The following is a 23,639-nucleotide window of genomic DNA, read 5'->3' as shown; positions in this document are numbered from 1 at the left end:
TTGCGTTCTGATGTGTACGGAGCATTTGTTCAAGTTAAAGGTGAGGGTGGATAATGTGACAGCATAATGTCGCTGTCAAAATTAATTCCAGCATTGTACATTCTGGAATATAATTTTTTTTTAAGTTCCTAAATAATCTGAAGAATTTTCTGAACTTTTCAAAGTTTTCAGCTTCAAGTGTCTCTGAGTTCACATAGTTCGAACCAAATTGTTCATCGCAACATGGGCTAAACGCAGGCAAGTGGACCTAGTGTAGATGGAACACGTTGGCCAGTGTGGGCAAATTGGACCACAGGACCTGTTTCCACTCTGTCTGACTCTGTGACTCTAACATCACAATAGTTCTAGTCAGGTGCTTACAGATGAAACTATGCCTTGCTGAAATATAGTTGAAGTTTGGAGGTGTATATATTATTGAGCAGGTGCCAGGTGGGTTACTGAGGCTTTTGAATAGTTTGTCACTTTACCTCTCATTGTACATGTTGGCATTAAAGGATATTGAACCCTGCATTTTTGAAACGTATCAAATAGGAACAGAAGTAAGTTATTCGCCATCCCCATCATGACTGCTCCTCACCATTCAATACAATCGTAGGGTAATCATCCATTTCGGTATAGTACTCAAAATGCTGGAGTATCTCTGGAGAATAGGTCACATTTCGTGTTGAGACACTTCATCAGTTTCCAGTACCCTGATACAGTACAGTACATATAAGACATCCATTTCATTTTCCTTGCTCATCCCCTTTGATCATTCGTTTTCACACCTTCCATAACTCGATCCCTTTCCCCTCACTCAGTCTGTAAAAGGTCCCTACCCAAAACGTCACCCATTCCTTCTCTCCAGAGATGCTGCCTGTCCCACTGCCTTATTCCAGCATTTTGTGCCTGTCCATTTCAGTCACCAGTTCACACCTTATCTCCTTATCCCTTGATCCCTTTAGCAATAGGAAACATATCTACCTCCTTTTGGTTGTTCTTTTGGTTATAATTTGGTTTTGTGTGAAATCAAGCTATTTCTGCACTGTGATATCTAATACACAATCTTGAATGCACTATGGAAGGAATATGGATAGTGAATATTTTTAAGGCAGAGATAGATAGACTCTTGATTACAGGTACAGGTGTCAGAGGTTATCGGGTGAAGGCAGGAGAATGGGGCTAGATGGCAGAGATAGATCAGCCATGATTGAATGGCATAATAGACTTGATGGGCCGAATGGTCTAATTCTACTCCTACTCCTTATGACCTTGTGATATGGAAGCACTGAGCATTCATTTGTAAAGTTTGCTGGGCAGAATTTCGATTCTTGAGTGAATGTTATTTTGTTAAGAATCACACCAAAAACCTCGGGTACACAAGGTTCCTGTATATAACTTTCTAATTTAGTATAGTTTAGAGATACAGCACGGGAACAAGCCCATCGAGTCCGCACTGACCAGCGATCCCCGTACACTTATACCATCTTACACACACACACACACACACACACAGTAGGAGCAATTTACATCTATACCAAGCCAATTAACCTACAAACCTGTACGTCTTTGGAGTGTGGGAGGAAACTAGAGATCTCTGAGAAAATCCACGCAGGTCACGGGGAGAATGTACAAACTCTTTACAGACAGCACCCGTGGTCAGGATTGAACCTGGGACTCTGGCACTGTAAAGTAGCACCTCTACTGCTGTGCCACCATGCCGCACTCTGTTTGTGTGGTTTAACGGGCGCCGTCGACCATTTTCTCTTCATTGAGACGTCTGTCGGCCATTTTTAAGGTCGCATTTTTGCAAACTTCATCTTTTTCTTTTCATTGTGCATTTTCACACTTCATCACCGTTGGCCTGGACAGCTGTCAGATCTGATCCTCGTACATTTAGTGGAACGTTCCCATATTTAACCAGCCGGTGGTGTCACGTATTGCCAGGAGGAGAGTGCAGGAGAGATCGGCTGGAAAATGAGCTTGAAACATTAGATACTGACACAATGACTTTACAGGGGACCAAATTACTGCCGAATGGGACAATGTAGCAATGTGACAAACTCAGTGAGCGTCAATATCAAATAATTTGATTTACATTGCAAGGATGATGGATTCGAATTGACATCACTGGAGGGAAAATTTGTTGTTGTTGTTGTTGTTGTCGGAAACGCTCTCTGGTATTGGTGGCCTTGCCTATTTTTGCTTGAATCCTTGCAATGATTTGTCTGCCCTGGTCATTCCAGCGGCGACAGATAAGGTAATTAGCGCGGAGAGGAGGTTTCCCGCACTCCCCTCCTCCACTCCCAGGCCCACAGAGGATGCCGGCCCGTGACCTGCCTCCATGCGCCAACTGTGTGGCATCAAGCCTCAGTAATAGGCCTGTCGCTCGTGCTCGCGTTTCCTGACGGAGGTGTCAAAGGAGCTCGATGGCTCTGACCCACTTGCGGTCAGTCCTCTTGGGATCAGCGTTCATTCAGAGTGCGAATGGCAACAAAAAAAAGGCTGTTTATGTTTTAATTATGTGTTTTACCCCAGGGATTCTTCCACACCCCCCACAACCACTTCCCCTCCCCTCTCTTTCGTTGCCAATGATGGATGATATTGGAAACTGGCAATTAAAAAACAATATTCTGCCCTCGTTTTTTATTGTCCGATAAAATATAATTTGTATAAACACAACAGAGTATGTAATGGCTTGTCACGTGTAATTCCCCAGACCGTTTAGCGATGCTACACCTGCTTAAATAGGCTTTATTTTGGCCTCGCATTATTTTCTATGCCGGACCAGTCACAGGAATTTCTTTTTTCCTTGAGTACGTGAAGCTTAGAACGTTGGCGAACTATTACCAGCTGAATAAATGCACCAAATACAAGCTGGGCAGGCTAATAAATGCTGACTTGGTATTAGCAAGAATGTTGCACGCTGTTCTCCAGACACACAGGCTCTCAGACTTGAATCATTTCATTTTCCATTGTAAGATGTCTGTTTTATTGTGTATGGCAAATGTGGCGCCAGAGACCCGGGTTCGATCCCGAGTACGGGTGCTGTCTGTATGGAGTTTGTACGTTCTCCCCGTGGGTTTTCTCCGAGAACTTCGCTTTCCTCCCACATTCCAAACACGTACAGGTTTGTAGGTTCATTAGCTTGATAAATGTAAAAATGGTCCAGAATAAAATTGTCCAGTGCTGAGTGATGCCCTACCTAGAGCTTTTCAGCGTACTACGTCCAGATCCAGATCCAGGAAATTGGCTCCTTCTGGGTCTCCACAAGCTTGCTCCTCGAGTCTTTTGTGCAGGAAGGGACTGCAGATGCTGGTTTCCACCAAAGATGGACACAAAACGCTGGAGTAACGCTGGAGGGCAGGTGGCATCTCTGGAGAGAAAGAATGGGTGTCGTTTCGGGTCGAGACCTTTCTTCAGACCCATGATGTGTCTGAAGAATGGTCTCGACCAGAAACGTCACCCAGTTCTTCTCCCCAGAGATGCTGCCTGGCCCGCTGAGTTACTCCAGCTTTTTGTGTCTATCCTGGGGTCTTTTGCTTTGATTCACGTTCTAGGACCTGTCCATCACCAGCAATGCCAGCATTTTTTGCACATCCCTCATTCCCCTCGAGAGTGTGATGGGGACCCATCTTGTAGCACCATTGCAGTCTTTCGGGTAAACAATACAATACAATACAATACAATTTATTTGTCATTTGAACCCCATTGCGAAATGTTGTTTCGCTTCCCTCCCTCTCTGACCCCTCAGAAGCTGGCAGATAGATAGTTCCAAGGTTTGGATCGGCATCCAGGATTTAGGGGTGGGACGGTGACGGTGGTTCGATCCTGACTACGGGCGCTATCAGCACAGAGTTTGTACATTCTCCCCATGACCTGCGTGGTTTTTTTTTACCGGGTGCTCCGGTTTCCTCCCCCACTTCAATGACGTACAGGTTTGAAGGTTAATTGGCTTTGGTAAAAATTGTAAATTGGCCCCAGTCGTGTAGGATAGTGTGAGTGTCGGCGCGGACTCAGTGGGCCGAGGGGCCTGTTTGCGTGCTGTATCTCTAAACTAAATTAAGCGAAACTAATCCGGCGACCATAAATGTGTAGGAAAGGTCTGCAGATGCTGATTTATACACCGAAGATAGACACAAATTGCTGGAGTAACTCAGCGGGACAGGCAGCATCTGCGGAGTGAAGGAATGCGTGACGTTTCAGGTCGAGACCCTTCTTCAGAACTGCAGATAGATGTGGTGCGATCCAATGAATTGACCAGACCTGCTTCCATTTTTAAAAAATATGTAGCTTTAATTTTCTTTTTTTTTTGTTTTTGCAGCTCAAGCCCTCCCTCCACAGCTGCAGGGACAGTGATTGTGAAAGCATCAGCAATGAATCCAAGGCGTCCAACAGGGGCTTCTCACATGAAAGACTGAGTGATGTAAGTAAAAGACATCTGGCTAATGATCTTCCCCACTGGCCACCGAGCCCACTCCCCTCCCCCCCCCCACCTCCCCCTCTCCCCCCTCCCCCCCCTTTATCCCCTCTCCAGACCCACAGCCGACTGCCAGCGCTGGGCTGGCTGGGCACCACGCAGACACAAATACGCACCTTAGTGGGAAATGTAGGGGGTGTTTAAATGGCTTGTCGTTGACGTGCTAATTATTCAAAAAAAGTGCAATCAAATCCATGTCGTAATTAAAATTGTCAGTTGGCAGACAAGCTGAGAACTGAAGAAACATGGCATAACAAATGAAGTGAAATGATTCTGTGTGTAGCTATATGATGCTTCATCAGGCGTGAAATTAAATAAGTAATTTGATGTTAACGTCGGAAATTGAATTGATGCCTGCTGTCCCCTTGCTCTGACAATCCCGCGTGCAAAGAGCACCCACACTTGTGCGGAGAAAACACGGCCACAACAGGTGTGAAGCAGGCAGTGAGTGCGCTGGGTGAATAGGAGGTTGGGTGGAGGCTGAGCCCCACTGCCAGTCTCGCCTCCATTGAGTTTTCTGCGGCTTTATTTATCGCTGTGATTCTGCCCAGTGTCTAGTCCGTGTTTCCACCCCATGGTGGGTGAAATTTAACGTTTTCGCCCAATGCCGTTATCCAGTTACCTGTCAATGCTGCCGTTCTCGGCTGCAAATGCAATGTGTTCACTGACATGGCAACACATTCATTAGCCTGGTTGTCACTGTTGCTGTTACTTCCTGCGGTCACTTTGCTAGCTGTCCTCGTCATTGCTGGCAGCTCCCTCACCGAGCGCCAAGCTGTACGCTTCAGATGTACTCGAGATTATTGAGAATTGTTTATTGTCAAGAATCAATACAATCATGAAAGAAAAATGAATAAAAGCAATGTGGGTTTTTTTTCCAAAGATCCTGGCAGTGCACAAATGTAATTCTGCTCTCTGTATTATTTAAAAAAAATATACTGTCATTTTAAATCTCTTCAAATTAACAAATCAATTTTTCTTGACAGACAAAATAAATAGACCTTCAGTAGGATGTACGCTGAGGTAAATTTTTTTCAGCTGATTTTAATACAGCTCGGGCTCAGTCGGGGCATTCATACAGTAACGTTTGTGGCTCAGTTGTTGCATTTTGCAGCACCGACAGATTGTAGAATCCCAAACACAAAATGAAAACGTTAATCCAAGACCACCTCCCAGTTGGATTCATGGGGGATGGTCTTGAAGGGGAGGACGTTCCTCAAACTGCGGAGCATCCTGGACAATGTAGCTCACCCCCTCCATGATACACTGGTCAACCTGTGGAGCACCTTCAGCAACAGACTGGTTCCACCAAGATGCAGCACTGAACGCCACAGGAGATCCTTCTTCCTTGTGGCTATCAAACTGTACAACTCCTCCCCCTTCTTTTAAGTTTAGTTTAGTTTAGAGATACAGTGCCTTTGGCCCACTGAGTCCACGCCGACCAGTGATCCCTGCACATTAATGCCCCTGTCCCACAATGCAAGTTTACCCAAGAGTTCTCCCGAGTTAAAAAAAAAAAATCAAACTTCATCACGAGTATTTTTTTACTCTTGGAAATTTTTCACACTGTTGAAAAAAGTTCACAGGTTTCCGCGTTTTCCGAGTACCTGCCGTTAGCATTACGAGCCGCTACATTTACCAAGCCAATTAACTTTACAATTCCTCCCCTTTCTGTCGTGGGGTAGACTGAGTGACTCCCCCCCCCCCCCCCAACAAGCAGGTACTATCATAACTTATAAAATACATTTGGACACGTACATGAATAAGAAAGTGTGAGAGGAATATTGTCTAAACGCGGGCGTGGGACTAGCGTTGATGGGGAATCATGGTCGGTATGAGTAAGTTGGGCCTAGTTCCGTGCTGTATGGCTCTATGAATCTAATTCATAACAGGGTTTTGATTTACGAAAAAAAATGCTTAAGTTCCAAACTTGCTGTTGCCCTTCAGTTATATTTCCTCTAATGCAATTTGAGGTTTTCCTGCTAGTGCCTGAATGGAGGAGTCTAAATGAAGCACAGTTGCCCAGCACTTAACTACATCCACACTCTCTCCATCCCTCCCTCCTCCACAATAGATGGCCCACAGGTTTCACAGTTGTCCTGCTTAGTTTCACTGTTTGTATCCACTCGCTATCACCCTCTCCACAACCAACAATGGATCATTGTGGGCTCCATCTTTCCTTGATCATCTGGCTGGCCTTGATGTGTTCCTTTCATACCATTCATCAATTTGTTCATTGTATCTTTTCATATGTCCAGTATCCCTCTCCCCTGACTCCCAGCCTGAAGAAGGGTCTCGACCCGAAACGTCATCTATTCCTTTTCTTCCAAAGATGCTGCCTGACCCGCTGAGTTACTCCAGCATTCTGCTTAACCGGAAAATATGCCCACTGAACCTGCACGAACTGAGACTCGGTGTGGGATTGAAGAGTAGTTTTGTGAGAAAATCATAACTATTAATTCATTTATCCGCTTTAATTAGTCGAGTCACAGAGTCATGAGTTTAGTTAAGTGTTTCAATTAAATGTTAAGTGATTTAATTTTTAATTCTTTGCATTATTATTAATCTTTCCCATATTTTAATTCCTTCACAAATTTATATTTGTTTTTGAAGATGGTTCAAAAATATTCAAAGCCTTTAATAGATTTGACAGCCAGCTCAGCTAAGAGATATCTTTCTTCATATGCCGGCTTTTTGATATATGAAGCCGTGCAAGACCAAATGAACTGCTTGGGTCTTGTCATTTAATATCAGGGCTGACCAGCAAGTCAATATATCTACAACATGTTAGAGCATAGAAAATAGGTGCAGGAGGAGGCCATTCGGCCCTTCCAGCCAGCACCGCCATTCATTGCGATCATGGCTGATCGTCCCCAATCAATAACCCGTGCCTGCCTTCTCCCCATATCCCTTGATTCCACTAGCCCCTAGAGCTCCATCTAACTCTCTCTTAAATCCATCCAGTGATTTGGCCTCCACTGCCCTCTGTGGCAGGGAATTCCACAAATTCACAACTCTCTGGGTGAAAACGTTTTTTCTCACCTCAGTCTTAAATGGCCTCCCCTTTATTCTAAGACTGTGGCCCCTGGTTCTGGACTCGCCCAACTTTGGGAACATTTTTCCTGCATCTAGCTTGTCCAGTCCTTTTATAATTTTATATGTACATTCTTGCGGTGAGGGTCAGCAGACAATGTGGCCACGTGACACAGGCCGAAGGGCCTGTTTCCGCGCTGCATCTCTAAACTAAACTGCACACAATACTCCAAATGGGCCCAACCAAAGTCCTATCAAGCTGCACCATGACTTCCTGTCGCTCATACTTATGGTAATTCGAGTTTCACTGTACCTTAATTGGGACAACTGACCTTTGAACCTTTATGCTCAATGACCTGACCTATGAAAATAAGCACATCTTATGCCTTCTTTGCCACTCTATCTACTTGTGTTGCCGCTTTCAGGGAGTTATGGACTTGGACCACAAGATCACTGTACATCAATGATGTTTATGGTCATGATCATTCTTGATTAGAACGGGTGTCAAGGGTTATGGGGAGAAGGCAGGAAAATGGGCTTAGGAGGCAGAGATCAGCCATAGTAGACTCGATGGGCCGAATGGCCAAATCCTACTCCTATAACTTGTGAACATGCCATTTTAGTTTTCAGTTTAGTTTAGAGACACAGCATGGAAACAGGCCCTTCGGCCCACCGGGTCCATGCCGACCAGCGATCCCTGTACATTAACACTATCCTACACCCAGTAGGGACAATTCTTATGTTTACCAAGCCAATTAGCCTACACACCTGTGCGTCTTTGGAGTGTGGGAGGAAACTGAAGATCTCGGAGAAAACCCACGCGGGTCACGGGGAGAACGTACAAACTCCGTAAAGACAGCACCTGTGGTCTGGTAAGCCTTCTCCAAAGCCTCCACATCTTTCCTGTAATGGGGCGACCAGAACAGCACACAATACTCCAAATGCGGCCCAGCCAAAGTCCCACAGAGCCTTCATTTCTCTGGAGGAAGATTGGAATCCACTGCCTTCTGACATAGGGAGAGTGTTTTCGATCGACCGGGCCACTTATATGTCTCCAAGTTATGGAGAAGTCGGTAAAGAAATACGTGAAGAAATTACCAATTTGGTATTTGCCAGCCCTTGGTTGCTTGTGACATAGGAACAAGGCTGCTACTTAGTCTGAATTGGTAATAATGAGAGCCAAGAGGCTCCTCCAACATTCATCTTTTATCCATCCCTTCAGAACCCTCGCTATCTTCATCCTTGACAGCTTAACTTCAGGCGAAAGATAAAGTGAAATAGATTGCGCTTATTAAAAATTGGCGAATAAGGAAGCGGCTTAAATGGAGATTCTTTAGCTGTAGCGGAGAAAATACGTGCGTTATCTTTACAAAGCCTGCAGTTTTAAACCCAGCCATCGTTCAAACTTTGAATAGGAATTCAGCAGCATGAATTTTTCATAGGTTATACGTTTAAAATCTGTCATTCCCAGTATGATTTTTTAATTTAATCAATTGCAGGCGATTGATTGTATTTTAATGGTAGACTCATGCAATCTGGTGACAATAAAAGTGAATGACTATTTAAAAAAAAATAATGATCTGCCATGGATATTAACTCTATCTCTCTAGTGCTAGTATACCAAGAAACAAATGGGTAGAATCCATTGAAAACGGATTGCCTGATAGTGCGGCTTGAACCATTATACCTGCTGTATTTGCCCACATGCCTGGGATGACTGGGTTAACATATGTTGAGCGTTTGATGGCACAGGGCCTGTCCTCACTGGAGTTTAGAAGGATGAGGGGAACACCTCATGGAACTTCTTCCGAGTCATGAAAGGTCTGGGCAGAGTGGATGTGGAGAGGATGTTTCCACTAATGGGAGAGTCTAGAACCAGAGGCCATCGCCTCAGAATAAAAGGACGTTCCTTTGGAAAGGAGAAAAGAAGGAATATCTTGAGTCAGAAGGCAGTGAATCTGTGGAATTTATTGCCACAGACAGCTGTGGAGGCCATCAATGAATACTTTTAAGGTGGAGATTGATAGGTTTTTGATTGGCAAGGGTGTCAGGGGTTTATGGGGAGAATGGGGTTGAGAGGGAAAGATAGATCAGCCACGATTGAATGGCAGATTAGACTTGATGGGCCGAATGGCCTACTTCTGCTCCTGGACCTTATGACTGCATTATCCTGGCCACATTGTAGACGTGGCTCCGATAGTGGTGAGAAAAATTAGTATCTTCCATGCATGAGTAGCCTATATACTTCCAAAAACGTCAGGAGCACTGTGATTATATGTGTTATCAATTTTGTCCCAATTCAGACTAACAGGTTGAAATATTCCTCTCCTGTCTGCCGAGGGGGGGAAAGAAAAACTTGTGGTGAGATCTGACTTTACCGACTAATTGGCTGCCGCTCTTGGAGAGAGTGGCTCAGTGGGCAGAGTTTAATAATTGTGAGGTCCAACATTGGAGGAGAGCGGTGCCGACATTCCAAGGGAGGTGTGTGTGCCAGGGGACCTTCCAGCGACGGTGTTTCCATGCGTGTTCCTCCAGAGGTGTCTGCTTCACGAGGTGACTTGCTCTCTGTGGTGCTCCGCGCAGCGAGCGTTGACACCCTTTGGCCACGCTGCTGAAAATGCTCACCAACCAGTTTTGCAGACCCTGGAAAACCAAGCCAACAATGGTGACGGGAGCCAGATTTATTAGTCTGGGATAGGGCTTCGCCGTGGGAGGAGACTGAGACCTCTGCCATCTGTTGTAAGCTGCTGTTACCCCATAGCCTAGGGTTGGCACCAGGAGGGACTGTAGCATTTGGCAGAGGCATTATCTTGGCTCTGTTCCGTGACAAGCGCGGCTCACTGGGCGATGAGGGCAATATTAATAGCTGTGGTCGTGGATTCATATCCCTTCTTTAGTTTCGTTTAGGTTAGCTTAGTTGTACAGCGTGGAAACAGGCCCTTCGGCCCTCCAAATCCGCACCGACCAGCGATCCCTGCACACTGACACTATCCTACACACCCTAGAGACAATTTACACTTACACCAAGCCAATTAACCTACAAACCTGTGGGAAGGAACTGCAGGTGCTGGTTTAAACCGAAGATGGACACAAAATGCTGGAGTAACTCAGCGGGGACAGGCAGCATCCCTGGAGAGAAGGAATGCGTGATGTTTCGGGTAGAGAACCTTCTTCAAACATTGAGTTAATATTTTGGGTCAATTACCTTTCATGTTAACTCTATCTCATTCTCCAGAGGTGCCGACCTGTTGAGTATTTCCAGCATTTTATGTTTAATTTATTTAAACTCGGATAGTTTTCTCTGGAGCATCAAAGGCTGATGAGGTGCATGGAAAAAAAATTTCCACCCAGGGTGGAAATGTTATATATTAGATGGCTTAGAAAGGGGGAAGATTTAATGGAGATTTCTGAGGCAAGTTATTTTTTTTACAGAAAGGGTGTAGGTACATGGGATGCTTTACTAGGGGGACTGGCAGAAGTAAATGCAACAACAATGTTTAAGAGGCATTTGTGTCGGAAGGAACTGCAGATGCTGGTTTAAACCAAAGATAGACACAAAAAGCTGGAGTAACTCAGCGGGACAGGCAGCAGGGCCCTAGTGAGACCACAGCTGGAGTATTGTGTACAGTTTTGGTCATCAAATTTGAGGAAGGACATTCTTGCTATTGAGGGAGTGCAGCATAGGTTGACGAGGTTAATTCCCAGGATGGCGGGACTGTCTTATGTTGAAAGAATGGAGCGACTGGGCTTGTATACTCTGGAATTTAGTGTTGAGAGGGGATCTTATTGAAACATACAAGATTATTAAGGGATTGAGCACTCTAGGGGCAGGAAACATGTTCCCGATGTTGGGGGAGTCCAGAACCAGGGGCCACAGTTTAAGAAAAAAGGGGTAGGCCATTTAGAACTGAGATGAGGAAAAACCTTTTCACCCAGAGAGTTGTGAATCTGTGGAATTCTCTGCCTCAGAAGGCAGTGGAGGCCGATTCACTGGATGCTTTCAAGAGAATTAGATAGAGCTCTTAAAGATAGCGGAGTCAAGGAATATGGGTAGAAGGCAGGAACGGGGTACTGATTGTGGATGATCAGCCATGATCACAGTGAATGGCGGTGCTGGCTCGATGGGCCGAATGGCCTACTCCTGCATCTATTGTCTATTGTCTCTGGAGGGATATGGGGAGAAGGAATGGGTGACGTTTCGGGCCGAGACCCTTCTTCAGACTAGTCTTTAAGAGGTATTCAGCAGACATGCAAAACAGGAGGGAATAAAGGGAGGCAGATGGTTTTGGTTCACAAAATCCTTCCTAATTTAAAAAAAAAAGTCACCATGTCACCACCTTTTCTGATCCTCAACCATGACATCATCCCATTAAACCCTAACGAGGGTCAAGGTGTTCACACAGAGGGCGATGCGTATGTCAACAGAGGTGCCAGCATGAATAGTGCAGGTGGGTAGAATTACAAATTGGGATGAAAATATAAAATGATTTTCAAGTCAATGGAGGATAATGTCGGAAAGAAAAATGAGAACAAAAGTAAAAGTTTTTTTAAACTTTTGCATTACTGACTGTCCAGAATAAACTTTGCAGCAATTAGACTGGTGTTGCAATTTCCTGGATTTATTCCCAATAAAACACGGCGACTGAAGCAGAGCCTACGTTGTCATTAAACAACGATCTGGAGAACCTTGAAGGGGATACATCATAAACCCAGGCACCAGAATATACTTTTGCAGAAGACCGTGCTTTCCCTCTCTCTCCATCCCCTCCCCCTTCCCAGTACTCCCACTAGTCTTGCTGTCTCCGACTACATTTTATCTCTGTCCCACCCACTACTCCGGCAATGGTCTCGCCCCAAAACGTCACCCATTCCTTCTCTGCAGAGATGCTGCCTGTCCCGCTGAGTTACTCCAGCATTTTGTGTCTACCAGCAGAATAGGAATGGGAATACTCTATTGTCACATGTGACTAGGCACAGTGGGATTCTTTGCGTGCATGCACAATGTACACAAATAGCAGCCATCTACGGCGCTGACAAAGTTACAAAGCTCCCCCTTTTGATGTTGTCGTCCCCCCCCCCCCTCTCCAACTGATGTTGTGGTAATAACATTGCGTTGCAATCTGTACATGCAATGCTCTACAGTGGTTTCAACGAGTGGCGTAATTGAAGTGTGACTTGGTCGTAGGAGCGGCAGACAGCCGGGGGAATTGACCTCCTCCCGCCATAGTACGTTTTAGCGCGGCGGCGCAGCACGGATATCAATCGCGCGGTGTCACTTCACATCGTGCTTGCCACTGACTGGAAATGTGCAGCCTCTTTAAAGTTTGTTACAAAATAGCTCAAAGAGTATTGTTCACACTGTCACAGATGGATTTACCAAATTGGATGTGGTGTTGTGTTTTCTTCGAGAGGGAGGGGGGGGGGATTAGGAACATACTTTCCGAATTGCCTTGATTAAATTATTTTGCACTGCAAATTGGTTAATCTCGCTGGCCAGATTGAGCGGGTCCATGTTACTGAAGGGTTGCCATTTGGAAGTTATCGATGGTAAGCAAAAAGACCATTAGAGGCCAAGCACTAACTGGCTTTCCTTCCTAATTTACCCCATTGCCTCATTGCATCCAATTGCAGTTATCATTTGGCTCCAACCAGGATCTCTCAACAGTTTCCAGCTTCACGTGTTAACTGATGATGCCCTGAATGTTTTGTTCAATTAGCTTATTCATTACAAAGCTCCTACAATTTGTCCCTTCAAGGTAAAGACCATCTCGGTGAAGACAATGTAAAAGTCAATTTAACCCATGAAAAACGGACGGTCTCACAGTGATAATTCTTTATGTTTTTTCCTATCTATTTCCCCCCAGTGATAGACACAAAATGCTGGAGTAACTCAGCAGGACAGGCAGCATCTCTGGAGAGAAGGAATGGGTGACGTTTTGGCTCGAGACCCTTCTTCGGTATCCAGAGATGCTGCCTGTCCCATTGAGTTACTCCAGCATTTTGTGTCTATATTCGGTGTAACCCAGCATCTGCAGTTCCTTACTACATATTCCTTCCCCATGGTTTTGTACCCCTCTGTACGATCACCTTTCATTCTGCTGTGCGACAAGGAATAAAGTCTCAAACCACCCGACCTCTCCCTATAGCTCACACCCTCGAGTACTGGCAACATCCTTGTAAATCTTCTCTGCACTCATTCCTGCTTAATGGCATGTTTCCCAACGCCGGGTGGACCAAACAGTGAAAATTGTGCTCTAAGTGCAGCCTCACAAATGTCTTGTATGTCAAAAATATATCACATAAGTTGCATAAATGTGTCACATGATAAGTCATAAATAGGAGGTTTTAGTTATCAATTTGTCAAATAATGAGCAAAGAGTATCCAGTAAAAATAAATCAAAATCCTCCAACTTCCCTTTTGCAAGCAACTATTCAGAAACCAGTAACTTTATAAAGTGACCGAATTGCTGCAGCACCAAAGGAGGCCATTCGAGCTATCAATTCAGTGCTCCTCTGACTCATTCCCCCTCTCTTTCCTCACGGCCCTGCAAGTCATTTTCCTTCAAGTGATTACGCGGTCCTCTTTCTGAAGAAGGGCCTCGACCCGAAACGTCACCCATTCCTTCTCTCCACAGGTGCTGCCTGTCCCGCTGAGTTACTCCAGCATTTTGTGTCTATCATCCCTTTCAAAATCCCTCACTGACTCTATTTCCACTGTGTCTATGGGCAGTAGGTTCCAGAGGACACCACTCTCCACGTAAGAAAGTAATAACTAACGGTTCTTCCACACATGCCCAGATGTATCTTTTGCCCATCACTTTCAATCTGTCATGGCCCAGAAACATGTATGTTTGGCCCACTTCATGTGGTGTGTGATTCCATGACAGATTTAAAGTAGGTACTTGCCATTTGCCTACATTTAGCTGACATTGATATATCTCTTTCCTCTTCATGTACATCTCCCAATGTCTTTTGAACATTGTCGGGAGTATCTGCTTCCCTTGCCTCCTCTGGAAGCTCGATCTAAATATTCATTAACTTCTGTGTGAAAAATGTACTCCACAGATCTCAATTAACTTTCTCTCCTCTCATCTTTACCCTGCACCCTCTAATTTTAGAAACCCTTGCCCAGGAAAAATGATTCTGATTATCTATCCTAGCTATAATTTTATTGGTAATAAAATTGGTATCTGTAACAATAATAAACCTAAACCAACATTTTATTACCTGCTGAGTTTCTCCAGCTTTTTTGTGTACCTTTTATTATCTAGGCTTTATGTTCTCACTTTCGCTGCAGGTGTGAATTTATATCATTGTTACATATTTTATTTATAACCTTTACTCAATACTGATATTTTATGGATTTTTATTTCTGAATTCAATCAACTCCTTTATTTTGAGTCTCTGTCTTGTACCTCCTGCCTGTGCAAATGTGCAGAAATCATTTTTTTCCCCAACATTATCAGTAACAACTTGTTGGATATTTACACCAGTTACTGGAATAAAAGGCACCAATGTATCAGAAGGAACTGCAGATGCTGGTTTAACCCAAAGATAGACACAAAAAGCTGGAATAACTCAGCGGTTCAGGCAGCATCTCTGGAGAGAAGGAATGGGTGAAGTTTCGTGTCGAGAACCTTCATCAAACTGGTTAGGGATAGGGATAACGAGAGATTTTGACGATGATGTAGAGAGATAAAGATCAACGAATGAAAGATATACAAAAAAGTAAAGATGATAAAGGAAACAGGCCATTGTTAGCTGTTTGTTGGGCGAAAACGGGAAGCTAGTGTGACTTGAGTGGGGGAGAGATAGAGGGTAAATGCCGGGGCTACCTGAAGTGAGAGAAATCAATATTCATACCATTGGGCCATTAGCTGCCCAAGCGAATTATGAGATGCTGTTCCTCCAATTTGCGTTTAGCCTCACTCTGACAATGGAGGAGACCTTGGGCAGAAAGGTCTGGGTGGGAATGGGAAGGAGAATTAAAGTGTTTAGCAACCGGGAAATTGGGTGGGTTCAGGCGGACTGAGCAAAGGTGTTCAGCGAAACGATCGGCCAGTCTATGTTTGGTCTCTCCGATGTATAAGAGTCCACATCTTGAACAACGGATACAGTAGATCGACAACAGTAATTTGTTTTTAACAAATCCACTACGATTGGAACCATTTTGGCTGCGTTTTTGCACATGTGATTCCAATCCTGTATTGAACTTTGTGAGGCAAAAAATATTTCAGCCCATGGTTTTCTACAAGGTGGAGAATGAGAAATGACCTTCCTGAAACATATCCTGTGTTGTATGCGCTAAAGGTCTGATATGGTAACGTTTACAACTTCTAGTTCCATTGACTGCAGTAGAGTTGAACGTGACAGGTAGCCTTCAATTTGCATGAGCTACAGTAACAAGCATTTACGTGTGCAATCCAAGACAGATCTCCACCCTTATGAGATTCTTGGGTGTAGATATGATAGAAGCTAGAATGATAGAGGTAGTCAAAGTCTCTGAATGAAAGGTTTGCTCTTAGGCTAGGCGTTTGAAGCAGGTACCATCGCAAAATTTAAGAAACATTTGGACAGGTCCATACATAGGGCAGGTTTAGAGGGATATGAGCCACACGCAGGCAGGTGGGACATGTTGGTCAGTGTGGGCAGGTTGGGCCGAAGGGCCTGTTTCTACGCTGTGTGACTCTATGGCTCTTTAAACTGCAATGAGGAGAAATCTCTTCACTCAGAGGGGATGCGCAATGCTAAGAATGATCAGTCTTTGAATGAATTAAGGATTGAGTCTGGCAGGATTTTGGTTACAAGTATAATGGAGAGTTATGTGCTCGTGTCCAAAAATGTCACAAAACCAGCCACGGCATTATGGGTGACCAATGCTGGCTCAAAGGATAGAATAGCTTACACCTCTTCCTCGTTTTGTGTTACGTGTGCAAGTCCAGTGTCAAATTTTGGGCCAAGTAAAGATATTAAAACGATTCAAACTTAGTATTGAAATATGGCGCAGTGGTAGTGTTGCTATCTCGCAGCGCCAGAGACCCAGGTTCAATCCTGACTACGGGTGCTGTCTGTGCAGAGTTGGTCCGCTCTACCTGTGACTATGTGGATTTTCTCCAGGTGCTCCGGTTTCCTCCCACATTCTAAAGACTGGACAGGTTTGTAGGTTAATTGACTTCGGTAAGTTGTAATATTGTCCCTAGAGTGTAGGATAGTGTTAGTGTATGGGGTGATCGCTGGTTGGTGCAGACATGGTGGGCTGAAGGGCCTGTTTCCATGCTGTATCTCTAAAAGTCTAAAGGAAAGAAAGCAGAGCATTTTAGCAAAAAGTATACAAAAATCCTTAAAATCATCGGACAGGTACGAAAAATAAAATGTTCGTGGAAAATAGCCTTCATTTCAAACGCCCTGGAGTTGGAGGGTGGAAGCTACATTGCATTCAAATAAAGACAATGTCAGGATTAATAAAACCCAGGACTGATGTATCGACTTTGGAAGCAATGAAGCACATCTTTCCCAGAGTGACACTGAGGTGAAAAGCATTCATTTGTACATAGACAAGACGTGTTTGCCTTGGAAAGTTAATGGATAATATAATCAAGGTATCTAAGAAGATTGAAGGATTGGAAATGGTGGAAAAGAAAAAAATATTTTGCCTTCAGCAGGGAAATTCAGAGCAAGGAGGCAAAAGCTTAAAATTAGAACTCGACCACTGAGGGTGAAGTCATGGAGCCTTGGCTGTGCGGAGTTTGTACGTTCTCCCTGAGACCGTGTCGATTTTCTCTGGGTGCTTCACTTTCCTCCCGCACTCCAAAGACGTACAGGTCTGTAGGCTACTTGGCTTCGGTAAGTTGTAAAATTGTCCCTAGTGTGTGTAGGTTAGTGTACATGGTGATCTCTGGTTAGCGCGGATGCAGTGGGCCGAAGGGCCTAGTTCCCCACTGTGTATCTCTAGAGTCTTACAGTAAAGTCATTTGATACGTGTAGAGAAGGGGAAAGGTGGAGCTACCATCCAAAGAGTTGTCAAGGCGATGTCAGCTTCAGTTTTTAGTTTTTATTGACAAGACCGTGAATACAAACGGAACAAATGCAAATGGATCAGCCATGCTCCAACTGAACAGTGATGGATGTTCGAGGGACCAGAATGGCCTCCTGCTCACCCCATGTTGTCTGACTATGTACACTCTTGTGCACCATTCTATATGCAAGCTATTAGCTTTGGGAAAATTACAGATAATTTTGCCTTGGAGTTAATGCTGCCATGTTTTTCAAGTGCTCCGGAATGGTAACTTTCTCAAACATATTGTTAAGAGTTATTGACAACCAGCTAATTTTGTTCTAAACAGTGTAAATGCTCTCTGTGAATACATTGACCCACCGGGTCAAGTTGTAATGAGTCATTTAGTCCTTTGGTCCCTCTTGAAGATCTGCCTCCGCTGCACGGTGACGGCAGCAGGGCCCAGCAACCTTGACTCACTAACTGGAGACCACGCCACTGAATGTCAAGAAGCCGCAGAGGTCACTCGCCGGTCGTCTGCTCGAGTCGCAGCGCGAGGCATAGATGCCATCATTACCCGGCTGCCTGTCACGTAAATTGGCAATTACAGCTGCCGCAGAGATGTGGAGATGTGTAAATCGAGTGTTGCCTCTCAATCCTGATGAGAGGAATAAATGAGACCATACAAGCTTGCTGCAAAGCAGCTGACAATGGCTTGTCCCACAAACGCTGATGCTCTGTGATGAAAGCTTGCGAGGGCCGCTAATGAACTCATGAGGATAGAATGATGTGAAATGTGATCGCTAATTCCCCCTCTCTTCCCTTGTGTTCTCTTGCAGAGCTCTGCTCATTCCAGTTTGGGAACAGGTTATTTTGTGAGTACGCATGCAAATTTGCAATCACCGTACAATTTCTCGTGTTTGAGCCCATTATGCCTTTCGATTGTTTTGGTATTAAAACAGGGACAAGTAAAAGAACCCTCATGGTCCCTGGGGGCTGCTCCAGTAAATGTATTGCTGCGGCACTGGTAACTACAGGGTCATGCAAAGATGCAAGGCTTCCATTGCCTAATGAGGAAGGAATTGCAATTATATTGTCATTGTATTAACTGACTGTTCCCCATTGGGAAGCCAGTGGCAAACAACATTGAAACTGTCAATGTCATTTCTGGAATGAAATTTCATTAATATGCAGAGAATATTCTGTTGGAACCAAGTCTGGTCTTGTTATTCAGTCTACTTATTATTCAACAGACTTCTCTCTTTTTAACAAAAAAAAAAGAAGCATGCCTTCAGAAGGCAGAAGCTGCCAAGCTGGTTAAAAGGACTACAGTGCTACTGAAGTGAATTTTGCACAGCAATTCTTGCTTGACAAGGGTGCAAATCAGAGAGAATGTACCAAAACTAGCAAGACAGGAGTGTGTGTAAACTCCTCTGGTCCTTGGGAAGTATTCTATTCATGCTCGATAATTACAACCCACGAAACAACACACACACAACATTAGGTGTAAAAGACACCAGTTTTTCACAACCTGCTGAATTTATTTTGGAAGTTGCCACGTCTCGTATATCGTGGCGGTGTGGCAGCATTGAGGTAATGCCAGTGTTTCTGACTCTTTCCCACATCTCCGCAAACAACTGCTCGGGATGCCCGCCTTATTTCGAAGGCGCGATCCTGTTATCGTTAGGCGACTGAATTCTCTGAGATTTTAGAATGCACTCACTAACACTATCTCTGACACAATCACGCCTTGTAATAAACATGTTGCTGCATTATTTTCTCTTAATGGAGAGCACCAGACAATTTGTGCAATGTTCAAGGTCATGTCATATTAGTGCCTGTAATGGTAAAAGAGCTACTGTACCTCTGAAGGTCATTATAAACATATAAAGTTAATGGAAGAGCCATTATATTAATACTGGAATCCATTTCTGCTGAAAGTAATGAACAGAACAGCAGTGGTCATTATCACTGTTGTTCTGACAGCCCCACACGGTTTTGGAACATTTGCCAGTCTCTCGTTGTAATAAATGATTTAATGGAGTTATTAGCACCCCACAAATAATAATGTCGCTCAATAATAACTTTGTTACCTGGAGTGATTCATTTTGAAAGCTTAACATGCATAGCATGCATCAAAGAAGGTATTTCTTTCAGCTGAGATTGTTTTGAGTTTGTGGAATATCGTGATGTTTTGAATTGCAAATTTGGACAGAATTTACCATTTTAAATTGTAGGATTTCAACCAAAAACCAGCCTCACCCTAGTGACAATTAGCATTAAGATAAATGCAATGTGTTCCACACATCTTGTATATTCACCACTGGTAAACATGTCTAAATCTTGTTATGTTTAAGATTAAAGTCAAGACCACATTAGGGGAACCAGGCAAAGATAACCCATGAAAATATGTCTAAAAGTCTGTATCAGACAAACTTCACAGTTTAATCGAATTACACATCAGGGAAGGAGGCCATTTGGCCCACAAACTTTTATTAGTTCTTTGAAAGAACTGTGCTATCAGAACCTTGCTCTTCTTTAGTCCTTGCATTTCATTTGAAGTATTTGTTCCTTCGAAAGTCACTCTTGAGTTTGCTTCCACCGACACTACAGGCAATATATTCCCAATCACAATAACCCAGGACATTGAAAATTGGTTGGTTTTCATTGCTGGTCCATATGACATTTACTTTAAAATCATTGTCCTGTCGGGATACCTGGCATGCAAAGTCGGACTCACTAGTTAGCCCTGGGAACGGATCTGCTGGCTCTGGTCGGGCTGGAGTTCCAGAACCCTGGGTGCAAATTTGACCCCTGGATCGGCCGCAGAAGTCCTGATTAGATCGGGATCGGCTGCAGATGCAACATATTTTCCGGGGGACTTCCGGGGTCGCGTGGGGGGGAGGATTTCAAGTGCGCTCTCGGAGTTTATCCAGATTAAAAGACCACCAGTTGTTGGAAAATTGATGGTGGACCTGTACTTCTCACACTTAAGTGGGATTTTCAAGAATCAACTAAATGATGTGATCTTTCTTATGATCAGGTCACCAAAGAATTTGCGGTGTGATGACGTATTGACGCGCGGTCTTTCCTCAAGTGTCGCAACATTTTTTTTGTCGCCGCTGGATTTTGAAATGTTCAAAATCTTTTGGCGACACTGATATGACGCCGGCAGTCGCCGAAAAAACTCGCCAAGTGGGACAGGCCCTTTACTCTCTTGTTTCAGCAAGCATTTGATGACTTGGCTGTCCTCAACAAAACCAGAGCTGCAGTGAATTCGTAATTTGATCACATCTTTCATGGCAATGAAAGAAGGCTGATGGGCTCACTGCATTATCGGTGGTTTGATGAAGTGGGTGGAATCTCAGCGATCCATGATCCTATTTACAGGGCCACTTAAATGATCGGAAAGTGTACCTTCATTCCCCTGGAAGACAGATGCTCAGCCTTGGCTCAGCCGGGTACTCCCGAGGCAACACGAGGTCCTCTGCTCTGAAGAAAGCCACTATAAGCCGCAACTAAAAGTAATCGTTCCCAGCTTGCCTTCTATCTGGAGTCTTTCCAAAGATCCCAATTTAAACCCAAGAAGTTTTAAATTCTAGTCCGTCTGGTGTTCTCAGTGGTTACAGATATTTAAGAGATTTTACATTTTGGAGGTCGCTTAACCTAATTCCAAATAGCTTATGCAGTAGGATTAGTTCCCCTGGTACATTAAGTGCTGCTAAAATTAAGTGAAGGGTTGGATTAAGCTTGAAAAATGTGTGCACTGCATGTTGGCGTGCAAGATTTATGGCATATTCCAACACTGCTGATTTGTTGATTTAAGAAGTACAATTACTTATTATATTTTTTAAGCAAAAACATTCAAGTATCCATGCTTAGAAATTTAATTCCAGCACACTTGCAAACAATCTCGATAGTTCCCACTTTGTTTTCACCCCCTTCCTTCTGTGTTGGCTTTTCCTTCCTCCTTTCCTAAGACCGGCAACATTGTGCTTGTGATCCACGGAGGACTTCAGGTGTATCACCCAGGTGATCAATCTTCATCTGTGCATTCTAGATATGTTTTCATATCTAGATTTATTTCATTATATGTTCTAGGAGCAGGATTAAGCTGTTCGGCCCATCAAGTCCACTCCGCTATTCAATCCTGTCTGATCTATCTTTCCCTCTCAACCCTATTCTCCTGTCTTTGCTCCATAACCCCTGACACCATTTTCAGGTCAAGTTGCCAGGGATAAGGGATAACCTGTATGGCAAATCAAATTCCTCGTATGTTGCAAAACATACTTGGTTAATAAAGTAAGTATGAGTATGAGATTGGGTTATGTAAGTTTGTATTTCCATTTTTGCATTATTAATGGGGCAGCAACCATTGGTGGAAATGCTGAGTTACAGAGGCAAAATAAATCTATTTCTGGGGATTCTGAAAGTTAAAATTGCAGAATACCAGCTGGAAAGGTTAACTCTCCAACTGTAGAACCATAGAACTGCAGATGCTGGTTAATACACAAGAGGACACATTTGAAGACCTTTAACGTCAGCTCATTTGAGTATTAAATTGCTGCTTTGAAACCAAGAAGAAAAATCTGTAGGAAGTGCAGAAGATTGGATCCTTGATATGGCTACCCAGGTCGTCCATTGTGGATGCATATGCTAATCATTATAAAATAACTGAAAGAAAGACACAAAGTGCTGGAGTATCTCAGCATAATCTCTGGAGAACATCGATAGGTACAGGTATAGCAGGCAGTGAAGAAAGCAAATGGCATGTTGGCCTTTATAACACGAGGAATCGAATATAGGAGCAAAGAGGTCCTTCTGCAGTTGTACAGGGCCCTAGTGAGACCACGCCTGGAGTATTGTGTGCAGTTTTGGTCCCCTAATTTGAGGAAGGACATTCTTGCTATTGAGGGAGTGCAGCGTAGGTTTACAAGGTTAATTCCCAGGATGGCGGGACTGTCAAATGCTGAGAGAATGGAGCAGCTGGGCTTGTCCACTCTGGAGGTTCTCTGGATGCTTTCAATAGAGAGCTAGATAGGGCTCTTAAAAATAGCAGAGTCAGGGGATATGGGAAGAAGGCAGGAACGGGGTACTCATTGGGGATGATCAGCCATGATCACATTGAATGGCGGTGCTGGCTCGAAGGGCCAAATGGCCTACTCCTGCACCTATTGTCTATTGTCTATTGATAAGGGACGTTTCGGGTCAACTCATAACATCACCTATCAGGTTCTCCAGAGATGCTGCCTGAGCTGCGGAGTTACTCCTGCACTTCGTGTCCTTAACTTTCTGACAGGCAAGTGAGAATGCGTCCAGGGCTGATCAGAGCTCACTGCTAGTGTCAGGCCCCAAATTTAACCACAGATCAGTCACTGATATCCCAGTAAGTACAACTCCGCACCTCATAAGGTCATAAGGAATAGGAGTAGAATTAGGCCATCCGGCCCATCAAGTCTACTCAGCCATTCAATCATGGCTGATCTATCTCTCCCTCCTAACCCCATTCTCCTGCCTTATCCCCATAACCTCTGACACCCGTACTAATCAAGAATCACACGTTGTATTACTTTACAGTCATTTCATTCGATCGTTCTTGAAACATTGAAAGATATGTTACCCTATATATTTATATATGTGATGGAAGTATCAATCCATGGAGGCTTATTCTATTTCATTTGCGTAACTGGTGTGAACTGGTCTTGATTGATGCCAGTTGAAGCAACCGAGTTTGATATAAACTGGTGTTGAAGTAATTTCAACTGGAACCTGTTGATAGCTGGCCAGAACAGTTCAATCTCGTCTCCCTGCATCTCAGCGGAGTTTTGTTTTCCCAAGAAGGTTACCCTATTACACAAAGAGTGTACTATTTCTCCCAGTTTACTGTGTGCTGGAACCATCATTGCGCAGTGCCACCTATTCAGTTTCCAAACAAAAAGGGCCCTCTGTTGCTATTTAAGAGAAACGTTATTCTGGTTTTGCAAATTGTTGGAAGCAGTTAAGAAATTCTTTGTCATGAGGATAAGTTGCATTGGAAGTCGGCCAACTTACAACACAATCCACATTTTCTTGTAATGCACATGGAGAAAATAGAAAGCAGCTGTGCTTGGCTTGTTATATCTTACCAAAATATGTTTGGACATTTATTAAACG

General features: G+C 44.0%; 1 protein-coding gene across 1 annotated transcript in view; it reads left to right on the top strand.

The window, feature by feature from the left end:
• The window catches only part of auts2 (activator of transcription and developmental regulator AUTS2), a 1,005,438-nt gene that overhangs the window by 437,453 nt on the left and 544,346 nt on the right, over positions 1–23,639 (top strand). Inside the window, 2 exon segments of the mRNA XM_033046152.1 lie at positions 4,304–4,405; positions 18,326–18,361. Coding sequence (XP_032902043.1) covers positions 4,304–4,405; positions 18,326–18,361 — 138 coding nt within the window.

This window comes from Amblyraja radiata, chromosome 28 (assembly GCF_010909765.2).
Source record: "Amblyraja radiata isolate CabotCenter1 chromosome 28, sAmbRad1.1.pri, whole genome shotgun sequence".
Taxonomy (NCBI): Eukaryota; Metazoa; Chordata; class Chondrichthyes; order Rajiformes; family Rajidae; genus Amblyraja; species Amblyraja radiata.
Note: the sequence above shows the minus strand (reverse complement) of the source record. Positions and strands in the feature narration are given on the sequence as shown.